At 40.0% G+C, this 24825-nt stretch overlaps 1 protein-coding gene across 33 annotated transcripts in view; it reads right to left on the reverse strand.

Annotated features, from left to right (window-relative positions):
* TNIK (TRAF2 and NCK interacting kinase) overlaps positions 1–24825 on the reverse strand; it is a 383771-nt gene that overhangs the window by 10925 nt on the left and 348021 nt on the right. For 17 of the 33 annotated variants that reach the window (XM_070583121.1, XM_070583127.1, XM_070583125.1 and 14 more), the window contains 6 exons: positions 16854–16983; positions 11625–11789; positions 9397–9508; positions 8413–8583; positions 4566–4709; positions 1952–2086 (listed from right to left, as the gene is read on the reverse strand). In XM_070583121.1, the coding sequence (XP_070439222.1) occupies positions 1952–2086; positions 4566–4709; positions 8413–8583; positions 9397–9508; positions 11625–11789; positions 16854–16983 (857 nt within the window). Of the gene's footprint in view, positions 1–1951; positions 2087–4565; positions 4710–8412; positions 8584–9086; positions 9177–9396; positions 9509–11624; positions 11790–16853; positions 16984–24825 lie in introns of all 33 variants that reach the window. The other 16 variants (XM_070583113.1, XM_070583120.1, XM_070583110.1 and 13 more) reach the window with 2 other exon arrangements.

Here is a 24825-nt window from a genome sequence, read left to right on the forward strand (position 1 = left end):
GTTAAATCAATGTCCTCTGTTCAAATTATTTTTGTTCACAAGTGAGGCAGAGAGTTCACCATAATTATATTTCCTTTCTTGTTTTCCCTCATTTTTTTCACTTCCCTATTGTCTGTGTATCTGTAAGCTCATGTAAACGTCCTTCTAGTGCTGTAAATGCCCTAATACAGTTAAACGCGGCAGGTAATCTATTAGTAACATTTTGTTTTTCTTGGAGGCACCTTTTCTGGAATGCTCCATCGTCCCACTCTGCTTGGACTGATTTCTCTCTAGGCCTGTATATACATACATATATATATGGTTCCTACTGGTTCCGTTTCTCTGGAGAACCCTGGTTAATACAGATGGGTTATAAAATACCAGTTGAAAATAATTTTTCCTTCAGAATTTTGAAGGCCTTGGACCGTCTTCTAATCTTCCAGTACTGCTGCTAAGCTCCAGGCCACCTAATTCTGGGTCTATTACATGTAAACTGTTTGTTTATTTATTACTTATAACTTGGAAGCTTTAAGGATTTTCTCATTTCCTGGGTACTGAAATATCATGTTGATATGCATCCTCGTGAGTCTTTTTTTCATTCACTATATTAGGTACTCATGGAATCTTTCTATTTTGGGATTTCAAGGCCTCAGTTCTAGAAAATTTCCTTGTATTCTTTCTTTGATACTTTCCTCCTCTTCCATTTCTTATTTTCTAAAATTCATGTTACTTAGATTCTGAACCATTGGGACTGATCCTTTTATTTTCTTACCTTTTCTCTCCTTTTTTTTCTTTTTCTTTTCTTTTTTTCTACTTTCTCAGAGATTTCTCCTCTTTATCTTCCAAGACTTCTATTACATTTTTTATTATTGCCAATATATTTTAATTTCTAAGATTTTTTCTTAGTCTCTGAATGATCTCCCCAAAACCCTGCTATATTTCTTTTTCCTTAATAGCCCCTACTCTTTTATGGAAAAAGTTTTTCTATCCTCTCTCAAGTTATAGTTTCTTTTTTATAAAATTCTCTTCCGCTCCTCATTATCCTTTTTCCTCTAAAGTCCTTTCTTTCTGTTTGTTTCCTTCCTATTAATGGATTTCCCCACTGTCTGGCAGAGGTGGGCTTATCGACTGCTGGACTTCACTTTAAGGTGGTTATCCCACAAACTTTTTTCATGGAATTTCAAATATTAGCACCTGAACATCTTTTCTTTCTGACCATTTAGTTTATCCAAAGATAAACTTTTCAGTGTCTTGCTTGGGAGTTTAATCATGACTGCCAATATTTTGGGAGCTAAACAGGGAAAGGAGGTGTGCATGCGTATGTCTGTGTCCTCACATTTCAGTATTCCTCATCATCAGATTGGCTGTGCCAACCTTTCATCCGCTGCAGTGGGTGAGGGGCTGCCTGACTGTTCAGCTGGGAACTGGATTCTGGAGGACCTGCTGCTCAGCAGCTTTCCAACAACCCTCCTATCTTCAGTCCCACCCTACACCTCCACCTCGGATACAGCTGGGGTCTCTGGCCCTGGGCCTTACTGGGTTCTGTTGAGTGATTGGGTTGATTTAGCAGACTTTCCTCACCACAGACTTAAAATTCAGCATTTCCTGGTCGTCTAGGTCTATTCCTAATCATCCAACTACTCTTGTTCAATTTTGTTGACATCTCATTTGCTGACTTCTCTTCTCCTGTTCCCTTTGTCCTTGTGGGTTTATGGCATTTTTATTCCTTTATTGTCATTTTAATGGGTCTTTGGGAGGGGGTGAATTTAAATGTTCAAACTGGAATCTAGGACTTTATCCTGACAAATATACTCTTTGAACTTCAGCAATCTGACTTTCGGCAATAATGCAAGTATACTTAAGGTTCCAGCAACATCTTAAACTACTCACAAACAGTATCTGATAGAAAAAACTGAATGAAATTTAGCGGAATAATCTGGATTAAGTAAGTGGTCCCTGTCTTGAGACTCACCAACTTTGTAATGAATACAGCCTTCCAAGTCCCCAACAGTGATCCAGCCTTGTTTCTTTTCCACTTCTGGGTCATTGTGGAGTATTCTGTTTCTTAACCATGAAAGATAGTAAACTCGTAGCTTATTCTTCTTTCCTGTTGAAATAACAGAATTTTAATTTCAAGCTACTGTGACAGCTTTTTTTCTCAATCCTTCCCCATCTCCACATTATTCATTTACTTTTATGTACAATTGTATTTGAGCGTGTATGTGTGAAGGCACAATAACCAGTGTTCCCAGCATCATCAAAGTGTTGCCTCTGCCAGGACTATGGTTAAAACAGCTCCAAGTGTTTTGGACAAACAACCATTTTATAATTTGTGTTTACCTTCAGGTGATTTCTGATTTAAGCAAGCTGTTCTCACTTTCTTTTTCCAGTGCAAAGCGCAATGTATGCTGAACTCATAAGACCTAATTCTGTAACAGAACAGTTGATCAGAGTTCCAAAACATTGTAGATCCAATTACATGAAGGAATGTGACAAGTGAACATTTTAAGGTATGCACTTATGTGTGACTGCCTTTCCCTCACCTCCTAACGCAGCAGCATATGTTAATGAGAGCTTCTTATTGCCTCCTCCATTACTTTAAAGATGACAGCTGGTAGTGGTTTTATTTTACCTAACAACAACAAAGAAAGTAATTCTATAAGGAGACAAGAGAAACAAGTGTAATAAAGGTACTCTGGGCTCTGAAAATAACCCTGGACATGTTTTTGGTACTGAGGTCACTGAAAGAAATACCAAACAAAAATAGGAGAGGATTAAAAGATGTGTACTTGGAAAAAAACTTAAAAGTTCCCTTTGGTAAAGTGTTCCTGGAGTAAAGAATTCTTTGTATGATAAGAAAACATCTTAAAAATATTGAGGAGTACACAAGGAGCAAAACTTTTAGTATACTCCATGAGATTATCTGAGCACCAGGTAAGGAAATGCCCCTTGGTCTGGCTCTTCCTAAGTGATCAGAAATTTAGGCCTGTGGCTTATACTTCTTGGGTAATTATCTTCCTTTGATTTCTCTTAGGTGTCAAAAGACGTTTTAGATTTTACAGGTGTGACACCTACCAGAAGAAGAGTGTTCATTAAAGCACTGCACACTGGGTTTGACCAGAGAGTGCATTCATAACTTAAATTAAGGGAATCACTGTGCAGGTACGATTCCTTTTTGTAACCAAAAGCCAAGAAGGTGCATTGAGCCCAATGGCCAGGATGGGCAGGAGGGCCCGTGCTTCCTTCTTTCTATGTCGACGTAGACCCGAGGGCACTTCAAGAATCATTTGCTCTTATTTTCCTTTTCTTCTTTCCCCATCATGGTAAGAGGAAATGGTTACACTTTTAAGAATGGGGATGTGTTGCTAACAACATAATGAAGCCTAAATGTGAATTTTCTGGTATTACTGCCACTTTTGGTAGGTGAGCGACAGATGTATGGTTTTAAATTTGATTTGGTAGTGTAGCAATCCAGAAAGCAATTAACCAGAACAAAGGACTACACTGAATTAAACTCAAATGATAATATGAGAAGAATGTACTTGGTTAACCCTCATTTGGGGAGAATAAAAATAGATGAAATTCTGAGCATTCAGTGGAAAGGTAAAAGAGGGAATTGTAGCATCAAGTGAAGGCATTTCTTTCAAAATAGAAGTAGAGATGGAGAGTTAAACTTTTCTCGAGGTTCAACCCAGTAGTTCTGTGCTGTCTCTTTGCAAAACAACAGCTGAGTGTAGAGCTGTGGTTCTCAAACTTGGCTGCACACTGGAAACACTTCAGGAACCAGGAAGCAGGAAAGCTATTGATGCCTGAGCCCCACCCCCATGGATTCTGACCCACATCTCCTCAGGTGGCTCTAATGTGCAGTGGGACAATGGTTTCACACTGGATGGAATAAGATGGGAGGGGAAAAAGGATGTTATTTATTAAACTCTTTCAAATACTATCAGAAAGAAAAAACTTTCAAATACAGACTCTTTTAGGTAACATTTTAAACTTGTCAGTAATAAGGCCTTCACTTTTGTCTTTTTTTTTTTTTTTTAAATCTCTTTCTGGAAAGCAGAAAGCTGCAGACTGTAGCAGTAATGATTCCCACATTCAAATCTCGTTGCAGACTCAATCACCCAATGGGCCAGCGGCACTTGCTAAAACATCAGTAGACTATAAGCTAGAGGAGTAATTGAGAGAAAAGAGACCAGAGGAATTTCTGCTTATAAAGTTTCCTACTCCCAGAAATCTGCATTTTGATATTCTCCATCTGAGAGTAGATAGCAATGACTGGGATGCAGACACCTTAAAAAAAAAGCTTCTTGCTGAGGGCTGGCAGGGGTTAAAGGCCTAGAGCCACACAGCCTTTGTGGTATGTTTCTGCCTGATGCAGATTTCACGCAGAGGTGAGAGACCTCCTTTTGGAGGTTAGAGTCTCCAGAGTTACCAAATGTGGGTGGTCTCACTCTGGCTAAACTGCTATAATTTACTGTGGCGCTTGTTAGCTGGGAAGGGCAGAGCTTACTGTTTTTTCAGAAACAGGTGATCACCTTTCCCACCTGCGCAGACCTGGAGGACACATCATCCTAGTAACATACCTGATATAGTCACAAGGACATTCAGGCCTTCTAGCACATCCATCTGTTGAAATCGCCTCCGGTTGATCAGATTATAGACTTTGCCTTGCCCACTTCGGTCCAAAAGCATCAGGCCATTTTCAGTTCCCACCAGGAGGTTTACGCCTGCAATTTAAGAAGCACCCAAGACTGACTTTTTATGGGCTTTAACCTTCTGCATCTGGGATCCCTGTAAAACCTAAGAAGCCACGCTTTATAAATATAAACTAATGGGCAAGTAGGTACTACAGTAGGGAGTGTGGAAGTAGAAGCTCTGTCACAGTAATTAGATCACCGTCCCTCTGGTAATGAAATTAGTTTTCTTTTATAAAGTGGTAGTGGCATTCATTACATCCAGCCATTACTACCTAGTATAGAGTGCTTCTCAAAAGGAGCCTTAGGCACAGCTGTGATGCTAGCACAATTTGCCTTTATTCCTTTCCTGTAATACCTATCCTTTCTTGGCTCTCACCTCAAGACTTCCCTACAGTTCACCCCACCCCTTTTCATGCAGTGATTTCTAGCCTACCCACCTCAGCATACAACAAAGTACCGCATTTCCATACCTCACTGGAAGAAAAGCCCTTTCTCCTCCTCACAGCAAAGCTTAATTTGTGTCCTAAGGTTCTGCTCTTTGTTAGGAAATGGTAAACCAATTTAAGTGAAGGTGTTAGTAGCCTGAAAGTCACATAATTATTGACTGTAAGGGACTTCTCATGTATCTAAATCTAGTCCAGCCCACCTCCCATGTGGTAATGCCTAATACAAAAGCTCTGGCAGGTGAGTGGTCTTGTCTGGGTAACTACAATCCTAAAAATTCATCCCTAGGCAAACCATTCCCCCAACACACAGACACTGAGAGGTCCACTGCGCAATGGACTATATTCATGAGCAGGTAACTTTCTAATTTCTCTGGCTGGCTGTACATCTATCTTCTGAGTACCATGAATGTCTGCTCCTTTGTCCACATATTATTCAATATTAAACATGGCTATCTTAGTGTCTTCCATCTCTTCTCCAGAGGACAGAGCCTTACTCCCCTCCATCACCTCTCCCATGAAATGGTTTCCAGGCTTCATGTTTTTCCCTCTAACATCTCAAATGCTTTTGCCCTTATAAAATAGTGGTGCCCAAACTAGGCTTAGTAGTTTAGATGGGTACAGATGGGCCATGTCTTTCCTTGATCTGTACGTGATGTTTGTAGTAACACAGACCAGGACTTGGATAGAATCCCATCACACCCATACGAGGCATACCTTGTTTTATTGCGCTTCACTTTATTGTGCTTGCAGATATTGTGTTTTTACAAACTGAACGTTTGTGGCAACCTTGTGTCGAGTAAGTCTATAGGTGCCATTTTTCCAAAAGCATTTGCTCACTTTGTGTCTCTGTATCACATTTTGGTAATTCTCACAATATTTCAAACTTTTTCATGATTATTATATTTGTTATGGTGATCTGTGATCAGTGATCTTTGATGTTACTATTGTAATTGTTTTGGGTTGCCACAGACCACGCCCATATAAGACGGCAAACTTAATCACTAAATGTTGTGTGTGTTCTGACTGCTCCACTGACTGGCCGTTCCCTCATCTCTCTCCCTCTCCTTGGGCCTCCCTACTCCCTAAGACATAACACTATTGAAATTAGGCCAATTAATAACCCTACAATGGCCTCTAATTTCAAGTGAAAGGAAGAGTTGCAAATTTCTCATTTTAAATCAAAAGTTAGATATGATTAAGCTTAGTGAGGCAGGCATGTCAAAAGTTGAGCGAGGCCTCATCACCAAACAGTTAGCCAGGCTGTGAATGCAGAGGAAGAGTTCTTGAAGGAAATTAAAAGTGCTACTCTAGTGAACACATGAATGATTAGAAAGCAAAATAGTCTTATTACTAATATGGAGAAAGTTTTAGTGGTCTGTACAGAAGAGCAAACCAACCATAACATTCCCTGAAAGCCAAAGCCTAATCCAGAGCAAGGCCCTGACTCTCTTCAGTTCTGTGAAGGCTGAGAGAGGGGAGAAAGCTGCAGAAGAAAAGTTTGAAGGTAACAGAGGTTGGTTCAGGAGGTTTAAGGAAAGAAGCCATGTCCATAACATAAAAATGCAAGGTGAAATAGCCAGTGCTGATGTAGAAGCTGAAACAAGTTATCCAGAAGATCTAGGTAGGATTATTAATGAAGGGGGTACACTGATCAAGGGATACTTGCAGAAGGTTAGAATAGCTGTTGCAATTTCTTAAAATAAGACAACAAAGCCTGGATGAAGCACATCTGTTTATAACACGTTTACTGAATAGTTTAAGCCCATTGTTGAGACCTATCGCTCAGGAAAAAGGAGTCCTTTCAAAATATTACTGCTCATTGACAAGACACTGGGTCACCCAAGAGCTGTGATGGAGATGTATAAAGAGATTAATGTTGTTTTCATGCTTGCTAACAAAACATCCACTCTGAAGCCCATGGATCAAGAAGTAATTTTGACTTTCAAGTCTCATTTAAGAAATACATTTCATAAGGCTACAGCTGCCATAGATAGAGATTTCTCTGATGGATCTGGGCAAAATAAATTGAAAACCTTCTGAAAAGGATTTACCACGAACACTCATGATTCACGGGAAAAGGAAAAAATATCAACATTAATAAGAGTTTGGAAGAAGTTAATTCCAACCCTCATAGATGACTTTGAGGAGTTCAAGACTTCAGTGGAGGAAGTAACTGCAGATGTGGGAGAAATAGCAAAAGAACAAGAAATATAAGTAGAGCCTGAAGATGTGACTGAATTGCGGCAATCTCATGATAAAACTTTAACGGATGAGGAGGTGCTTCTTATGGACGAGCAAAGAAAGCGGTTTCTTGAGATGGAATCTACTCCTGGTGAAGATGCTGTGAAGATTGTTGAAATGACAGCCCAGGATTTAAACACTGCATAAGCTTAGTTGATAAGGCAGCTGCAGGGTTTGAGAGGACTGACTCCAGTTTTGAAAGAAGTTCTACTATAGGTAAAATGCTATCAAACAGCATCACATGCTGTACAGAAATTGTTCGTGAAAGGAAGGGTCAATTGATGCAGCAAACTTTGTTGTCTTATTTTAAGAAATTGCAACAGCCACTTTAACCTTTTTGCAATTACCATCCTGATCAGTCAGCAGCCATCAACAGTGAGGCAAGACCCTCCACCAGCAAAAAGATTACCACTCGCTGAAGGATCAAATGATGGTTAGCATTTTTTAACAATAAAGCATTTTTTAATTATTGTATGTACATTGTTTTCTTTAACCATAATGCTATTGCACACTTAACAGACTACAACATAGCGTAAACATAACTTTTATATACACTGGGAAACCAAAAAAATTGTGTACTTTGCTTCACTGCAATATTTGCTTTATTGTGGTGGTCTGGAACAAAACCCGCAATATCTCCGAGGTATGCCTTGACTGAGTTTGAGGTCAGTTAAAACCTGCAGATCTTTTCTACAAGAACTGCAGGTTCTTATAAAAACCTGCAGGTGATGTTTTGATCTAAAAGGGAAGTGTCATCATTTGTTGTCCTTTTCAAGTTTTATCTTACTCCTACTATTTGTGTTGTTGGCTTTAGCCCATCACTGTTTTGAGACAAGGTCGTTCTGAATCTTATTCTGTTCACCTGGGTATTAGGGTATCAGTTCTTTTTACATATAAAGTTGCTCTTGATCACTCCTGAGGTTAGGACAGTCCCTAGTCAGGTCTCTAACATCCATGATTCAACCAGTGCTCTTCTGATGTTAAGACCCACAGGCTTAATGTTTGAGTGTCAGTTCATTAGTGAGTGGTAGAAAGCACCAACTTACCCCACAGAGCTGCACAAAGTATTTCTGAGTTGAATCGTTTCTTATATTTTCTGATTTCTGGTGTGTCACTATGAGGCCGAATGTTGGTTGGGTTTACATTTACTACTGAAATCTTTCTTGCTTCATTGAGTTTGGCCTGTTCTTGCCTAAGAAGTTCGCTAGTAAACAGAGCTTTGAGAAAAAGAATCAGAGAAGTCAGTAGCATCTTAAAATATAACCAATGTAGACATGGAGAAGGGGCTTCAAACACTATGATTTTTTCCTTCTTTAGTGCACATTATAGTAAAGGCAAAGAAACTCTGAAACTATGCGTATTTTACATTTTTGTTTAGTAAAATAAAGTATATCATTCATAGAAGCACTATTTTATCTATTAGTAAAACAGGCTTATAGACACTACTTGGCTAGTTTAGAGAATTGATATTCATCTCACAAAGTTAAATGCACCATCCTCATTTCCTGTAATATATGCAGGAAAGATTTACTTTTTAAAATTCCACATTATCAGTTGACAAACTGGCCTAAGCTGACTCTGATGATTAGTGAGTTGTAGAAGTCTAGAAAGCAAGACTCCTCTAAATCAGCCAGACCTTTGCGGCGGGAAGCACACATCTAGAACTCAACACAACTCAACACGCACTTATTAAGTGTCTACTGCGTGCACAGCATTGTACCCAGAAATTGCTTTTGAGAAATAGGTGGTAAGCCTGGAGATCTCTGAGGAACAGCTTTTCCTAGGGCCCCTGGATATCTCTGGGTTCCTACTAGAAGCAAAATAGAAAAGATAAAAAAAAAAGAAAAACGGAGAAAAAAATTTGTTTTATAAACCCTACAAAAATAGTAATTAAGAAAAAGGTCTTCCCTTTAAGTCAGGACCTAAGCAGTAAATGGCTTATCTACTGAACTAATGATTAATTTCTTTATCAGGCCATACCAGAAAGGAAAACCAAGCTGTTTCAAAAGCATTGGGCCCTTCTAACTTACCCGCAGCTGATGATTCTTCATCCTCTTCATCTTCATCAGTGGGAGATGTCTGGTATACTCTGGGGTCCACAAAGGGGGTGAAGGAGGCCTTAGTGCTGCTCCCCATGCCATACTAGTCAATAAGCAAGAAGATTAAGAAGAGCAGATAAATACTGCAGGAACAAACAATGCTAACAATACTTTGGGCTTTAAAATGATTACAGACTCTTCAATCCATCCAGCTGTTCACACAACAACGCCCTAGTCAAAGTGTGTGCCTCCCTCCAGCTTCTCTTGGTATTGGTTACTCGCTAGCCATTGTGTCTTTGCAGGGTTTTATTAATTATCAGGCTGCAAGATTTGCAGTGAGCAAATTATATTTTGGACTGTATGTGGCACTTTAATGTCTGGTAAGGTGACTGTGGTGACAGCTTCTCTCTCTCTTAAAGTAAAAGCAATCTCATATTGACCAAACGGCCTTAAGAAAGGCTGACACAATTAGCAATAAACTAAGTAAGCAGTCTATGCGGCAGCACTTCATCCTGAACACAAGGCCAACCAAAAGCTCTCTCTCAGGCCTTTGGGCCCTCCATGCTGGCTTGGCGACAGGGGTGGATTATGTTGGCTCGAGAAGCCTTAGAATCTTTAATTCAGGGATAATTTCATTGAGGGACTGAAGATTTTTCCTTCCCATGACAGTCTCCTTAAAAGGATACTTATTTTTGCATGCCTTATTTGGGGACTTCATGAAGATACTAGGTTTGAAAGCTATGCACTTTGAAGGCTTACTTAAAAAAGTAAATCTCAAGGGCTTGGACAGCACCATGAAGACAGGAAGTCAGAACTAGACAAGGGAATAGTAAACTGAAATATCAGGGCTTCGTGTCACAATAGTTCGTATTTGTGTTTTGCCAAAGGAGCTGCAATAACCATCTCCCCATTTTGTCTTTCATCTCCATTCCTTCCACTGTACTCAAGACCGTTTAACATCACAAACAGACCATTCAACTTAAGAAGCACCTCTATTTTCGGATACATGTTTTTAATTAAGTTTTTAATTTTTAGTTTATTTTTACTTGTTTTTTTAAAAATAAAATCAACATCCCAACACCCCTAAACAAGGAGAAAATCACAAAGATCCGATCTGATTTAATTTGCCCTCCACCTTATAAAAAAGTCAAAAGCACTCCATTCTCTATAAGGTAGGATGCCCCCTCCTTAATAGAGCTCTTTCACATACAGTGTCTCCTTTCATCTTTAAAATAAGTCTGAAGGAAGTAGGACAGATACTAGCATTCCCACTTAGAGGTTGGGACAGCAGTAGAATTGGAACCGGGGTCCAACCCCACATGGTCCTCTTTGGTACCAACAGAGGTATTCAGGCAGGAAAAAGCCTGCCCACACTGCATGGAGCTACAATAGGATGTTACACTTTCTGATATGCCACGGTTCTTTTCCTTGGGGCAAGCCAAGCTCATTTGCTCTGTAACTTTAGAATCCAAAGTGTGCATCATAAAAACTTAGTGTGCGGACATCAGAAACAACAGTGCCTATGCTTTATAAACACATTTAGGGCCTATGTGTGATTCACAGGACTATTCATGAAACATGACCAATAACTGTGAACTCATCCAATTGGTCAAGCTCAGTCAATGACATCTACAAGCAGTGCCTAATAGACTGTGTTTATTCAGGCTTTTGCCCAGACTGTTTCTATATAGGAAAGACAATATCCCATTTCACTCTTTCTCATGTAATTTGGAGTTTAGGAAGATGAATACTTTGAGATCCTATCTATTTACTGATTTTTATTTTTCATAAAAAAATCATTTCAACCTCATTTCATTTAAGTCGAACTTAGTTTGACTAAATTAATATAATTATGAACCTCAACTATTGGCATTGGAATTTCTATAGGCTGAAGCTTCTATCACAGGCCTGGGAGATAGGAGGTCCCAGTTCTGGTCCTAGCTCTGTCAAAACCAGCTGTGTGCCCTGGGCAAGGCACTTAACCTCTCTGAGCCTCGGTACATCTGTGAAAACAGGTATTGGTCCAGATGACATTTGAGAACTTTTTACTGCTGTGCTTCTATAATTTCCTCCATTTGAGGATATGCATAAGTACTATATAGTAGAAATCAACCAAACACATTTCAGGGGCTTGACAAAGCCGCATTCTTGAAGAAAGGAGGGTTTCAGAAACCCCTGAAACGAGAACAGAGCTGTCGTGACAGTTGCCCACAACCTACTTCAGTCCCAGAGTCCATTTCCTGGGGATGGGTGGAGACGCGCCCCAGGCCCTCAGTTGGGGTCCCAGCTGGGGAATGGCTCTGCTGCACGAGGTCCGGGAGGTTGATGTGGCCAGCAAAGCCATTGCTGTCAGTATGGCCAGATCGTTTCTTCTCTCCAGATGTCTGAGGGGCACAACACATGGGCAGCATTAGAAAAGGAGGGCAAAGGCCACAGAGCAGCATCACGCCTCACAGAGCACAGGTGCAGTGGGTCTCTATTGACTCACTAGAGTATGGGAAGATAATATGCAAATTTCTATTTTACCCAAGAAAATAAGAAACAAGTTAAGCTTTGCTAATATTTAGTATATGAATTGACCCTGAGGCCTATGCTTCTGTACGAGGGGCAGTCAGAGGTCACACAGGATGTGGGGGTTCTCTGTGGGGAGACAGGAATGCCAGAGGTGGAGGGGCCAAGTGGGGCCCATTCTTGCAAGTTCCTCTTCTGCAGTGTTTGTGTGTGCGTGTGCCTGTCACACCAGTTAACTAGATTTGCAGATCATATTGCAAATATGGTTTTCTTACATACAGCTTACAATGACACAAATCCACACAACAGAAACATGACCTAAAATATTGCTGAAAAGAAGCAGTAGGTTGAGATAATACTGATAATCCACGCACAGTGTAGAGATGATACCTATCCAACTAGTGGGCCTCTTTGTCAGTCATGAGGTCAAAACAATGATTCATCATATCTGGCAGGAGTTAGAAAAAAACACTGAAATGATCTAAAGGTTATTTGAAAATATGAATTTACATCCACTATCACTAACGTTGAATCTCTCAATAAGCAACTATGGTGCCTTGTGATAGCAGTCAATATAAAAAAGAGGCCATTATGACTAGCAAAGCATCTGAAATATTGTTTATAGCATCCTTTTAAATGTCCTTTAAAGATATTTTATAATGTATATTCTCCTGTAGTAAGACAAATGCATGATTTGTAAATAAATAAATATACTATATTACGTGGCATGCTCTAAAATTTTTACTGATTGGGTTGCATGACCGAACAAGTTGGAAATCACTGCTCTGGAGAGAAAAGCCTCCTCCCAAATCTCCTGAGGAAGAAATACAGATTTAAAAGACAACCTTGCTCCCTAAAAGCCAGTGCCCACATCGTCGGCCTGGCTAGTGTTGTACTTTCTGATTGAACATTTGTAAGACTGGCTCACTGAGGTTTCTTAGAGCAGATCTGATTAAGTAATGATCCCCTTCTTTGCCTTTTCTTTCTTTAATTCATTTACCCAGCATTTCTGAGTGCCTACTAAGTGTGAAGCATCTGCTGAACATGGAGGAATTAGGAGCAAGCAGATGCACGTTCTGCCTTCTTTGGGGCTGGCTGCCATGGGCGAGGGCTCGTGCTGTTTCTCATGGCCTGGCTTCTTCCTTCCAGAGCCTGTCTTGGTCTTGCAGTTACAACTCTACACCTACCTCTGGCTAGAAGTGAAAGGAGGCATTTTTGTGTGTGTGGGGGGGAGATGAAACAGACCCCAAGTTCCTGAAGGGGTGCATATAATTGTTGGTACCAGGAAGCTTGAAACATAACTGGAAAGCCTTAGTGCTCTCTGTTTCTTAGCAACATGCTCCTGGCTTACGAACTCTCCTGGAAACGGGTATTTTCTGGATTCATCTTGCCACAGTACTCATTGGAATATTTCATCTTCTAAATGACATCTCGAGGGTTCAGTCCTAATTTATCTTATTGTCCCCAACTTTATGTGTACTGGGCAGTTTCTCCTTCCTTCTAACTTCTGTTCAAATACTGAAAAGCTTTTTAACATTTTTCCCCAACTTCCCAGTAGCATAAATCAGACACTGTCTCTTTAGAGTTTTGCGGTCGCTCTTGTGTTAGCAGCATTCTGCCTTAAGCCAAAAACAGATGTAGACACATTGGTTATCAAAGACCTGAAGAGGCTAACAAGGGGAAACGGCCCAGAGAGTGGGGAGCTTGAAGGAAGCTAGCAATGACACCTGAATCTTCCCACTTCTGAGTCATCACCCTTTTGTTCAATCAACCAGTACCTGTTTAGACTTAAATACCTTCTCTGTGCCAAGCACTCTGTCGGGAACACAAAGATAAATGCACAACGGTCTTGCCCTCTAGAACTTCAATAACAGAGCCCCAACAATCTCTATGATCTCTTTTATGCCCTCACCATTCCCATGAAGGTGGGCACTAAGATGTTCCGAGTACCAACATATGCCAGGTACTGTGCTAAACACTTTATATTTATATCCTCACAATAACACCATGGGTTAGTTTCCATTATCCCCATTTACAGATGGAAAAACTTCAGTGTAAAGAATTTAATTAACGTGCCCTGAGTGACACAGGTTGTAAGTGATGAAATCAGGCTTTGAACTAAGGCTGCCTGCTGGCAGAGCCCAGGTACTTGGTGCTGCTGTACCAGGTGGCTCTGCTCACTCTTGGCCACAGCTGATTGGATCAGAGTGGACACCTGAGCCAAACAGGACCACATTCCCATTGGAATTTACCATTAGGCCTGAGAGATACCAGGTCAGTCTCCGCTGAGCAGCTGAGCTGGGATGTGGTGACTATCTTGCAGTGGGGGACAGAGGGAGATGACAGCACGTGCATGCAGAGGGAGAGAAAGCTGGTTCGTGGAGACAGAAGAACAAGGAGAAATGTAGAGGAAACAGAGATGAGGGTAAGGAGGCCAGGTAGCAAGAGAGCCAGATACGCACATGAGAAGTTGCCTGAGCTCCTGACATCTTTTTAGTTTCTGGTTCCAGCCTTGCATAGCGGGCCTAACTCACTCTCTGCCTGTGGATTCCTTCCATGAAATGCCTCTGAATCTTTATTCCCCTATCTCTGATACCTACTTCACTTATTATTTTTTTTCTTAAGCTGTTTTAAGTGGGTTCTTTTTCTTATGACTTGTAACCAAAAGAGCTTTCATGATGACAAGCTAGTGTTCTGGTCAGTGGGGCGGACAGACACTGGAGAGATACCAGCTGGTCAGTAAGAAGGTGATATGGTCAGAGGCCCATGGAGTCCCAGGAGAGCCTTCAGGGAGAAAGGGAAGGCTGAGCCGGTCTATAGGGATCTGCTGGGTGAAGAATGGGCAAAGATGAGGAGGGGAGATTAACTTTTCTGGCAGATGGGCCCCCACAGGCAATGTGGCAGATGACAGCTGGTGTGGAGTGTTCTATAACTAGAGTAAAGAAAGGTCCTGTGGGGCTGTAGGATAGGAAAAGGTAGACCCACGGGGCACTTGTGCATCTGACAAGACCATGGGTAGTACAGCCCGTATGTTCCTACAGAACCATCCAGTCCATGCCCAGGAGAATGACGAGTTGAGTCAGTTCTCCTTGATGTTCAATCCTGGGGAACTCAACTAATAGCACCCTATAAACTAAGTTCTATTATAATGAGTTTTTATTTTTTTTCTTATTATTTTGTCAGGGACAAACTTTAATTTGCATTTATCTTTTTAATACCCATACTTTTAATGGATTTCAACTCAGGATTTATTATTTTTAAAGCCCGCATTTGGGAAAGGTGGAATTTGGAAATTGAGAGGACAAAAAGATTGTGGGGCCCTCGACAGATCAAATTTATATAAGACACCGATGAATGCTATTTTCAAAGTGATTGGCTGTGCTCAGAGAATTTCGGAGTGCTTTAAATAATCTGGAGCCATTCAGATGTGGCGGACAACTGAACTAAAAATGTGGCTTCAAATATCTGCTTCAAGGTATTGACTTTGTCATAAAGACTCAAGCAAATTTTAAACCACGTTAGAAATGGGAGTCCTTTCATTTGGAGTCAGAAAGTAACTCACTCCAGAATATTTTCCCTCATGTTTTCCCATGTGGCAAGCTATAGTGATAGAAGCCCTCCACGCTTCCACTGAAATGATCCATTCACCACACTGGGAGATTTATATACCAGCACTACACAATGTCAACTTCAGCAGCCAAGCCCATTTTTCATTTCAGGCTTACATGAAAGGACTCTTTAAAGCCTACTTGAAAGATTCGGTAAAGCCATAAAATGAAATTCTAGCAAGTTGCTTTGTGAACTACTCTTCCTGTTATAGCCCTACTGCCAATGATTACTTCAAAGGCCTTATTCATCTCAAAACTACAGTTCCTTTTTTACTAAGTGAGATGCCCTCTACCTTTCTGGAGAGCAGAACCTGCTATTAGGGCTTCCCAATATCCTGGATGAGGAAGGAGAGTGACAGATGATCTATGTACATGTTGCAGAGGGAAGAGTGGGGAATGCTAACAAATCAAAGAACTCAACTCTCTGGAGAGAGTGAAATAGAATACAACAGTTAACATTTATTGAATGCTTACATGTATTAACTCATTTAATATTCCCAATCATCTCATGAGCCAGATACTATGATTTATGAAATTTCATAGATGATAAAATAGATGCAGGGAGACATAAGTAACTTTGCCCAATGTCATCAGCCATTACTTTCCTTCCAAGCAGAGACCTGCTGTCAAACTTGCATGGTGATGATGAAGTGAAAAAGAAGAGAAGACAGATCCTAATTTCTCAAGGCCCTTCTGGTTAGCCCAGATGGGGAAGTGCGTTTGAGGGATGGGCGAAAGGGAACATGTGGGCACCCCTCCCAAAAGAAATGATGCTCCTGGAGTTTAAAAAAATAAAATCACTCAAAGTGCTAAGGTGCATTTTTAAGTAGTTCTGCATATTTCTTTGTTCTTTCACCAGTATAGCTTAATAGTCTTTTTAATGTTCATTTAACTAGACAAGATGACATCACCATTTCTTGGAACTACTGAGCATTTTCAACATAAAATCCATAAGGATAACACCATGGGGAAGGAGGCATAAGAAGCCCACTGATGCTGTTCAGGGAGACCACTCGTTTCTGTTTTCCTGTGGTATGAAACATCTGGACTTGCCAGTTTTATATCCTCAGGCTCCAATTCTATATTCCTATTTGCATAGCTCCTACTGAAGAATTTGGACTAATGTAATTAAGCCACACTGCAAAAGCTTAGAAGGATACAGGAAAGAAGGTGGCTGACAATTAAAATCACTCAACCATTTAGAAGTACAGTCCCCCCCTCACCATTCCCCATGCTTAAAATACATGCTAAAAGCCTTCTCCGTGAAAGCTCTAATATAAAACCACTTAAGAAACGCACTTCCTCTGGACAGTTTGTATACCAACTTACCTCTCTTATCATCAAGGTTCCTTCTCTTGAAATACTGCTGCTGAAAGTGTCTGCATGAGAGGGCTCTAGCCCGTGCGAGCCGACCATTCCCACATTGTACTGCTCCGCGCTCCCTGGAGCTCCTGTTGGTCTGAGATGGGAAAGAACAACATTCACGGCAATGTATGTTTAGGGAATACCTGTTTCCTGTCCATATTAGTTTTTTTTATTGTGGTAAAATATACACAAGGTAAAATTTACCATTTCAACCATTTTTAAGTGTACTGTTCAATGGCCTTAAGTACGTTCCATATTATGTTCCGCTCTCAACCTGTTCTCCATCCAGCAGCCAGAGTGAGCGAGCTTCCTGCTCTCTATGGAAAAAACGCTGAAGTTCCTGTAGACCAGGCACTACCTGATCTCCGAGCCATCCCTACCCCTTCTTTGACCAGCAGGCACCCTGACCTACCTTTTTGCGTAGGTTGTTCCCTCTGCCTAGAAAGCTCTCTCCCACCCTGGCTCCCGGCTCGTTCCCTCTCATTTATCTGATTTCATCTCAAGTGCGACTTTCCCTCAGAAGCTTTCTCTTACCATCTATCTACGTCTTATCCCACCAGCCCCTCTTCTTTCTCTTCACTCTTTCTCCTAATACTTCTCACCACAATTTGTAATTCTTTATCCTTTGGTTCTCTTTTAATTTCCTCCTTCTCTCTCATTAAAACATATGCTTGTGAGGGGGCTGGCCCCATGGCGGAGTGGTTAAGTTCGTGCGCTCCGCTGCAGGTGGCCCAGAGTTTTGTCAGTTCGAATCCTGGGCGCGGACATGGCACTGCTCATCAAAACCACGCTGAGGCAGCGTCCCACATGCCACAACTGGAAGGACCCACAACGAAGAATATACAACTATGTACTTGGGGGCTTTGGGGAGAAAAAGGAAAAAAATAAAATCTTTAAAAAAAAAAACATGCTTGTGAGGGTAGTCCTTGTCTCTTTGCTCATCACCGTCTACCTAGTACCCAGCATAGAGCTTGGCTCAGAATAGAAGTACAAACAATAATCATTTGATAAATGGATTTTATACCATTCATATCTGCGAATGTGAAATCCATGGATACGGAGGGCCGGCTATATTCATTGTACTATGCCATTTCACATAAAGGACTTGAGCAGCCTCAGATTTTGGAATCTGCAAGGCATCCCTGGAACCAATCCTCCACAGATACCAAGGACAACTGTACTTATCATTATCCTACTTCAGCAGTTCTCTTTTAAAGTGGATTTTTTAAAAATAGGAAAGCTATCAAGGCTTGTTTCTCTCATTAGCTGTATTTACCCCATCTTTTACCATTTTGTTCTTTTAATTGTTTCTTATGTATTTAAAAAATATCTCTGGTTTCTCAGATCTTATCAAAGTCCAAGGACTTGATGAAACATTTAGTTCAAAAAGCAAGAAACACTCCATAGTTGTGATATCTCTGAGACAGAGAAAACGTGTCAAGGATTTTTATCCAAAACAGGCAAAAAGATGAGTCCAGACAGAAAAAATGTATAGCAAGACGCTTACTTCGAAATTACTAAACTGGAACAGTGAACTGAATGAATCTAAATATGGTTAGAACTGATGTGTTTGGGAAGAAATTCTGAAGATGCATTTTCAATATATCATTCCCAGAAACAGCTATGAATAGTGTTCCAGAGACATCGAAAAAGAAATTGCTGCAATGAATTTCTGGCATATTGCTAGACTGGTAAATCAGAATAGTTCTCAAAACTATGATTTCTTCACTCATTTATTTGAAATTTTATTTTATCTCATGTTGTTTTTTAGCTGCCTTAAATTCTTATTTGGGACAGAAGATGGTGTAAAACAAATTAATAAATTAAGCATTTTTCAAGAGCCAAAGCCTTCTAAGAAGGTACTCACTTTTCTTCTTCATCACACAGGCCCACATTGCCACGGTCAGGCTAGACTGACGGTGGCCACCACCAGGCTGACACTGTACAATCGAGTTGTCTTGTACCATTAGCGAGTCCCTGGGAGTTCAAAGATCAAAGATATTTTGGCTCCACTTATTTTTTGACCCTGATGATCTTCTGATTTTATCCAAACATTTGAATCAGAAATATGTCAACATGAATAAATTTTCATTAAGAAAGTATTTTCTAGAGTTAATTCCAGTAAGACAATTCCTTGATTAATTTTCCACATATCTTAGATAAACTCTTCCCCAATTTTTGCATTTTCATTATTATTTTACTAAAATTATCACACCTTTTTACAATTCTTTTCTATATAAATTTTATAGCAAAGACTCGATATGCCAATCAATTTTTTGGTCCAATTATCTTTCAAAGGCTTCTGTGGTCACAACATCTATCAAGTGCAATTTGTCCAGATCAGTTTTGAAGGTGTAAATTTTATTAAGAAGATTGGATTCATCTGTCAATCTTTACTCAATAACAAGTTTTACAATGCACAGTGTTAGCTACCAAGAGTTTTATCTCTTGTTGAATATTTTTACTGAGATTATTTTTTCTTGGGTCAATTTTTATGCTTTCAATTTTATGAGCCAGAACTGCTTCATCTATCATAAATTTTCATGATGAGCAGTCTGGGCTGTTTGGTGGGTTTTTTAAAAAAATGTTATTTCTACTAGTAATATTCTTTATAGATTGAATAAAAGGTAACAATCTGTTTTTCTTCCTTAGTTTTCTTTTAAAATGATGAGCAATTCCTCTTAGATAATTTAGGGTTGTTCTATTGTGTAGGACTGGTCTGCAGTATTATGAATCTTCTGTACATATTTACTCATTCTGTGGACCATGTATTAATTGCCTACACCATTAATTTTTCTGTTACCATGTAATCTGATATAAGATAATGACTTTTGATGATGGAAAATTCCCACAAATTTCTGCATGTTCCAAATCACTTCTCTACACATTTCTTTTTAATGTGCTTCAGGGACTGCAGAATAGTTTTAAATCATGGAAGAGGACTTTCTGCTTTGTCTGTTGCTGCCAATCACTCCCCTCTGTCCTTACTCTCACGCTTTTGTGAGACCATCTTTTCCTGGTTGTCCTTTAACTCCTCTGTCCCTGTACATTTCTTTTATGGCTCCAAGCTCAGAGCTCTGCCATGTCAATCTTTATCAACCCCTTAGAAGTCCTTTGGTTCTTTCGTTCATTCATTCACACACGTATTAAAAGTTTACTATGTGATATGCGTTGTGCTAGATGCTACAAAAAATATTTAAAAAATAAGACATCACGCTCAACTTCCAGAGGATTATAATCTAACGCAGGTTGAGAGACTAATAAGGTACATAAAGTGATGGGGAAAAGACAATTAGTTTAGAGATACAGTATTTCTAATTTTTGACAATTTTTGAAGAGCAGAGGAACAATGCTAATTGGAAGTTATTTCTTCTCCTTCTTCCCATGTTTTCACAATCTCTCCCTCTGTACTGGCTACTTCTCCCCATCAATAAACATGATAAGGTCTGTCCTATTTCCTATTTCATTAAAATGACTCCCTTGACCCTAACCTGCATTTTCCACTCACACTTAAATTTAGTCCTTTTCTTAATCAAAGTTTTTCTTGCAAAGGTATCCATTTCCTCCCATTTATTCCTCAACAGACTACGGTTCACTCTTCAAACCATTGCTTCCTATACTTGACTGCAAGCACCTCAAGGAAACTTTATGTCAATTTCTTAGCTCTCAAATTCAATGATTACTCTTTGACACTTACAGCGTTTGGCCTCCTGCCTGTGTCTGCTATTGCTGATCACTCCACTCCATCCTTCTCTACTCCCCTGGCTTTTGAAAGACAACTTTCCCCTGGTTTTCCTTTTACCCTTCTGTTCTCTCTCTCTCTGTTTTTTTCATGAGCTCTTCTTAAACGCTACTGGTCTGCAGGATTCTGCTTCACTCTACATAACCTTTCGGCATGCTTTTGTCTACAACCATTATAACCATCACCCATTGTTCAGAATAATTCTAACTTAATATATCTAACCTTTTTGTTTTTGAGGAAGATTGGCCCTGAGCTAACATTTGTGCCCATCTTCCTCTATGTTTTTTTTATATGTGGGACGTTTGCCACAGCATGGCTTGACAAGCAGTGTGTACGCCCGCTGTATGTAATTTGCATTCATCAAGGTTCACTCTTTGTACTATAAAGTTCTGACATAACTGAATAGATTTTTTTGTTATTTTACAATAACAACCTAATGATAAGAAAATTGTTTGACACAAGCTGTATAGAATAGTTAACCTAATGCCAAAGTTATTTTTAAATTCAAAAAAAAACAAAACTCAACATTAGTTCTTCAGGACACTTTAAACATGCTATTAGTTATCCTCATAGCTGACTGCTCATCAGTTCATAGAAGAGCTATATTTTGACAATAAGGTTGAATGAGATCTTTACTAGAGTCATAAAACAAAGCCTTTGGCCCAAGACCTTCACTGATTTATTAAACATTAACTGAATGCTACCTGCATGCCAGGCAGAGTGCTTGGCACTGAAGATGCCAATGTTAATGAGATCTGATCATTGCAGGACTGTATATTGAGTGTATTGGTAGAGATGTGCAGAGGGTAATATGAAAGCAGAGTGAAGACACCTAAACCACCCGTCGGGCTGGGATGGGGTTGGGGGTGGCTGAACTGCAGTTTAAAGGATGAGTTACCCAGGGGGAGGCAGAGAATGTAAAAGAACCTTTCAGGTAGAGAAGATAGACTAAAGTCACCAGAGGGTTTGGGTAGCATGATGTGTATAGGAAACTTCTAGAAGATGTGTGTTGTTAGAGTTAGAAATGGAAGGCAGGTTTTGGTGAAAAAATAAGGCTAGAGAAATAGGCAAGGACCAGATAATGGATAGCTACAGTAAGCCACAGTAAGGAACTTCAAGTTTATCCTGTGGTTAATGGGGAGCTACTGAAGGTGGAAAGCAGAGGACTGACACAGTCAGATTTGTGTTTTAGAGAGCTCACTTTGGCAGCTGTGAAGAAGGGACATGAAGGGGACTTGACTGGAGATGGGGTGATCTGCAAGAAGATGTTTGCTCAGGTAACAAGGAAGAAGACGTAACTGAGCAGTCACAGAAAAGATAGAAGATATTTGAGGAATGTTTAGGAGGTAGGATTGGCAGGATCTAGATTGTGACTTTATTAATAATAAAAGAATGAAAAAAGGCAATGATTAAAAAGAACTAAGGCTAAAACAACAATAACATTTTATAGTTAAAGTAATCCTTTGGGGCCAGCCCCATGGCCGAGTGGTTAAGTTCAAGCGCTCTGCTTCAGGGGCCCAGGGTTTCGCTGGTTCAGATCCTGGGCGTGGACATGGCACCACTCATCAGGCCATGTTGAGGTGACGTCCCACATGCCACAACTAGAAGTACCCACAACTAAAACATGCAACTGTGTACTGGAGAGATTTGGGGAGAAAAAGCAAAAAAAAAAAAAAAAAGTAATCCTTTGTTCTAAAAATTATTTTTCCAATGTAGAGTCTGGGTAGGAAAAATGAGTTGTTCAAATTCCTATAAAGACTGCAAAAAACAAAACACCTCCATTGATTAGAAGGAAAACTATAGGAAATTTGCTGTAATTAGACCACAGGTTCAGAACAAGAATTTCCTCTAATTGGATTTGTCAGAGTGTTCCCGCAGGTACTGATTTAATTCAATTCAATACACATTTATTGAACATCTGCTATATGAAAGGCCCTTAGTTTAACACTGGGTAGTGGATAAAAAGCACTAAACTAAAGAGGTTAGCATCCAGAAGAGCATAAAAACATAACACAAATAGTCAAATACAAGGCAGGATGTAAGTGAGAATGCGGGACAGAGGGAGAGGTCATTCCAAATAAAGGTACTACAACACTGGGAACATGAAAGGCATTTGTAAGGACTGAGGAGGAGGCTACTTTGGGTGGAGCATATGTTGGGGCATTTACGGGCCCCTGGTATGAAAAGGAGTGTAGGGCCCTAGGGATACAGCATGACCAGAGCCACACTTCGACATCAGTAATAAGACCAGAGCCTGAACAATGGATGGGAGGGCAGTGAGGGGACCACTACAATAACCTGGGCAGGCAATGGGGTCAGAACCATGGCTAGTGAGAATAAAGAGGAGGGACCACAAAGATACGTGGCTTTCAATCTCCAGACTGCATTTTGTGAGAGTGTACATAATTCATTGACTATGGTAGCAGTAGATGGTCCTAATGATCAAGACTGCCTCACACACACTGTCCTGAAGCATGTGCTGGCACTTGAGGGAAGATACTGATGCAAAAGGATGCCTCTTCAATTTGCTTGATATGATGCAAATCAACTTACGTGCCTTCCTTCCCTTCCTCCCATTCTATAAAGCTTTTATTTTTTCCCAATTATAAAAGTAGTACATATTCATCATAAAATCAGGGATATATATAAAATAAAAATCCCCATAGTTGCATAATCCAGAGGTAATCACTATCATAATTTTGCTCTATTTCCCTCCCTTATTATTTTTTTATGCATGAGGCATTGGGAAATAGTGCAATTGGTTGGTTAGGGAATACTGTATTAGATATGTGTACTCGTATAGGTTATCCCTTATACTATAAATATGAAACCAGCACTGTATGTAGAAAAAGTGGTTCATATACCAGTTGTTTGCTTCTCTGAATGGCTGGGCTCCACTTCTGAGAAGCTCTTTCGTATACACTTCATGGTAGTGAACTGTGTCACAATATATTTTAATTTTTTGATTGAAATATATAGCACAAAATGTAAAGGCTTATCTTAACAAGAGAAAATAACGGTGATAAGAATGTATATAAGAAGCACTCTAACTCTGAAATACCTTATTCCTAATTGTTTTATAATGGATTTGTTGATAGTGTGAAGTTTCTTAGGCATAAAACTATCAGGCTGCAGCAGAACAGATTGTATATACTTTATGTTGACAAAAATTGCATATATTTACCAAACTGGAATAAACACAGACACATATACTTGTATCCTGCTTTTTCTCTGAGTATAAAATAACTAAACATTTAAAATGTTCTTTAATGTATGATCATTTCAATCTACCTAAAATTTAGCATTTCTTAAGAACCATGTCAACTTTTGCCTCCACTGTAAGCATTTAATGATAGCCCACTTATTATTTCTCACCTGGATTATAGTAATAGATCCTCTGAATTGCTTAACCAGTCTCTAGTCTGCTCTCTTTCCAAATCATGTTGCTGAAATGATTTCTTTCAAACACAGCACCGATCATGTCATGCCTCAAGTCAAGAGACCTTCAACAGTTCCCCAACGGCTACATGATAAAGTGCATACTTCTTGGTCCGGTTTCACTAGTCCAGTGCCCCCCACCCCCATATACCCTACATTCCCATCAAACTCAACCTTCACTTCAACTCACCCCTGACTGGGATTATATTACTGCATGTTCCTTTCTATCTCAGTGGCAGTTATTTGCATACACGTCTTTCCTCTGGATGAGGTTATAAAATCTTTGAAGCCAAGACTTGCAATTTCAGTTCAGTGCAATTAAATGTACATCAGAGTCACTGCAGACCAACTCTATTCCAGACACCATGCAAAGTGTTAAGAGTAGAGATGAAGGAGACACAATCCTCACCCTCAGGGATCTCACAGGCCAGAGGGGAAGATAACACGAATAAATATCTGGATTCAAGGCACCACATGAAACTGCAGGAACACACGAGATACCGTGGCAGCACAGAGGAGGGGACAGGCTCTACCTGTGCAGGCCGGGCTGTGGGTAGGTAATTTCTAAAGGGACAGGAGAATGCCAGCCTGCAGAGAGGAAGCACGGCTTGGTCTATTCAGGCAATTTTAGAAAGGTGGGTGTTTCTATATTGGGGGAGAGATCACAAAAGATTTGCCTTTAAAGGTAGGAGGGTAAACACCATTAACAGCCTTGTAAAATATGACAGGAGGGTTAAAAACCAAATGCGATCTAAC

The sequence above is a fragment of the Equus przewalskii genome, chromosome 18 (genome assembly GCF_037783145.1).
Source record: "Equus przewalskii isolate Varuska chromosome 18, EquPr2, whole genome shotgun sequence".
Classification (NCBI taxonomy): domain Eukaryota; kingdom Metazoa; phylum Chordata; class Mammalia; order Perissodactyla; family Equidae; genus Equus; species Equus przewalskii.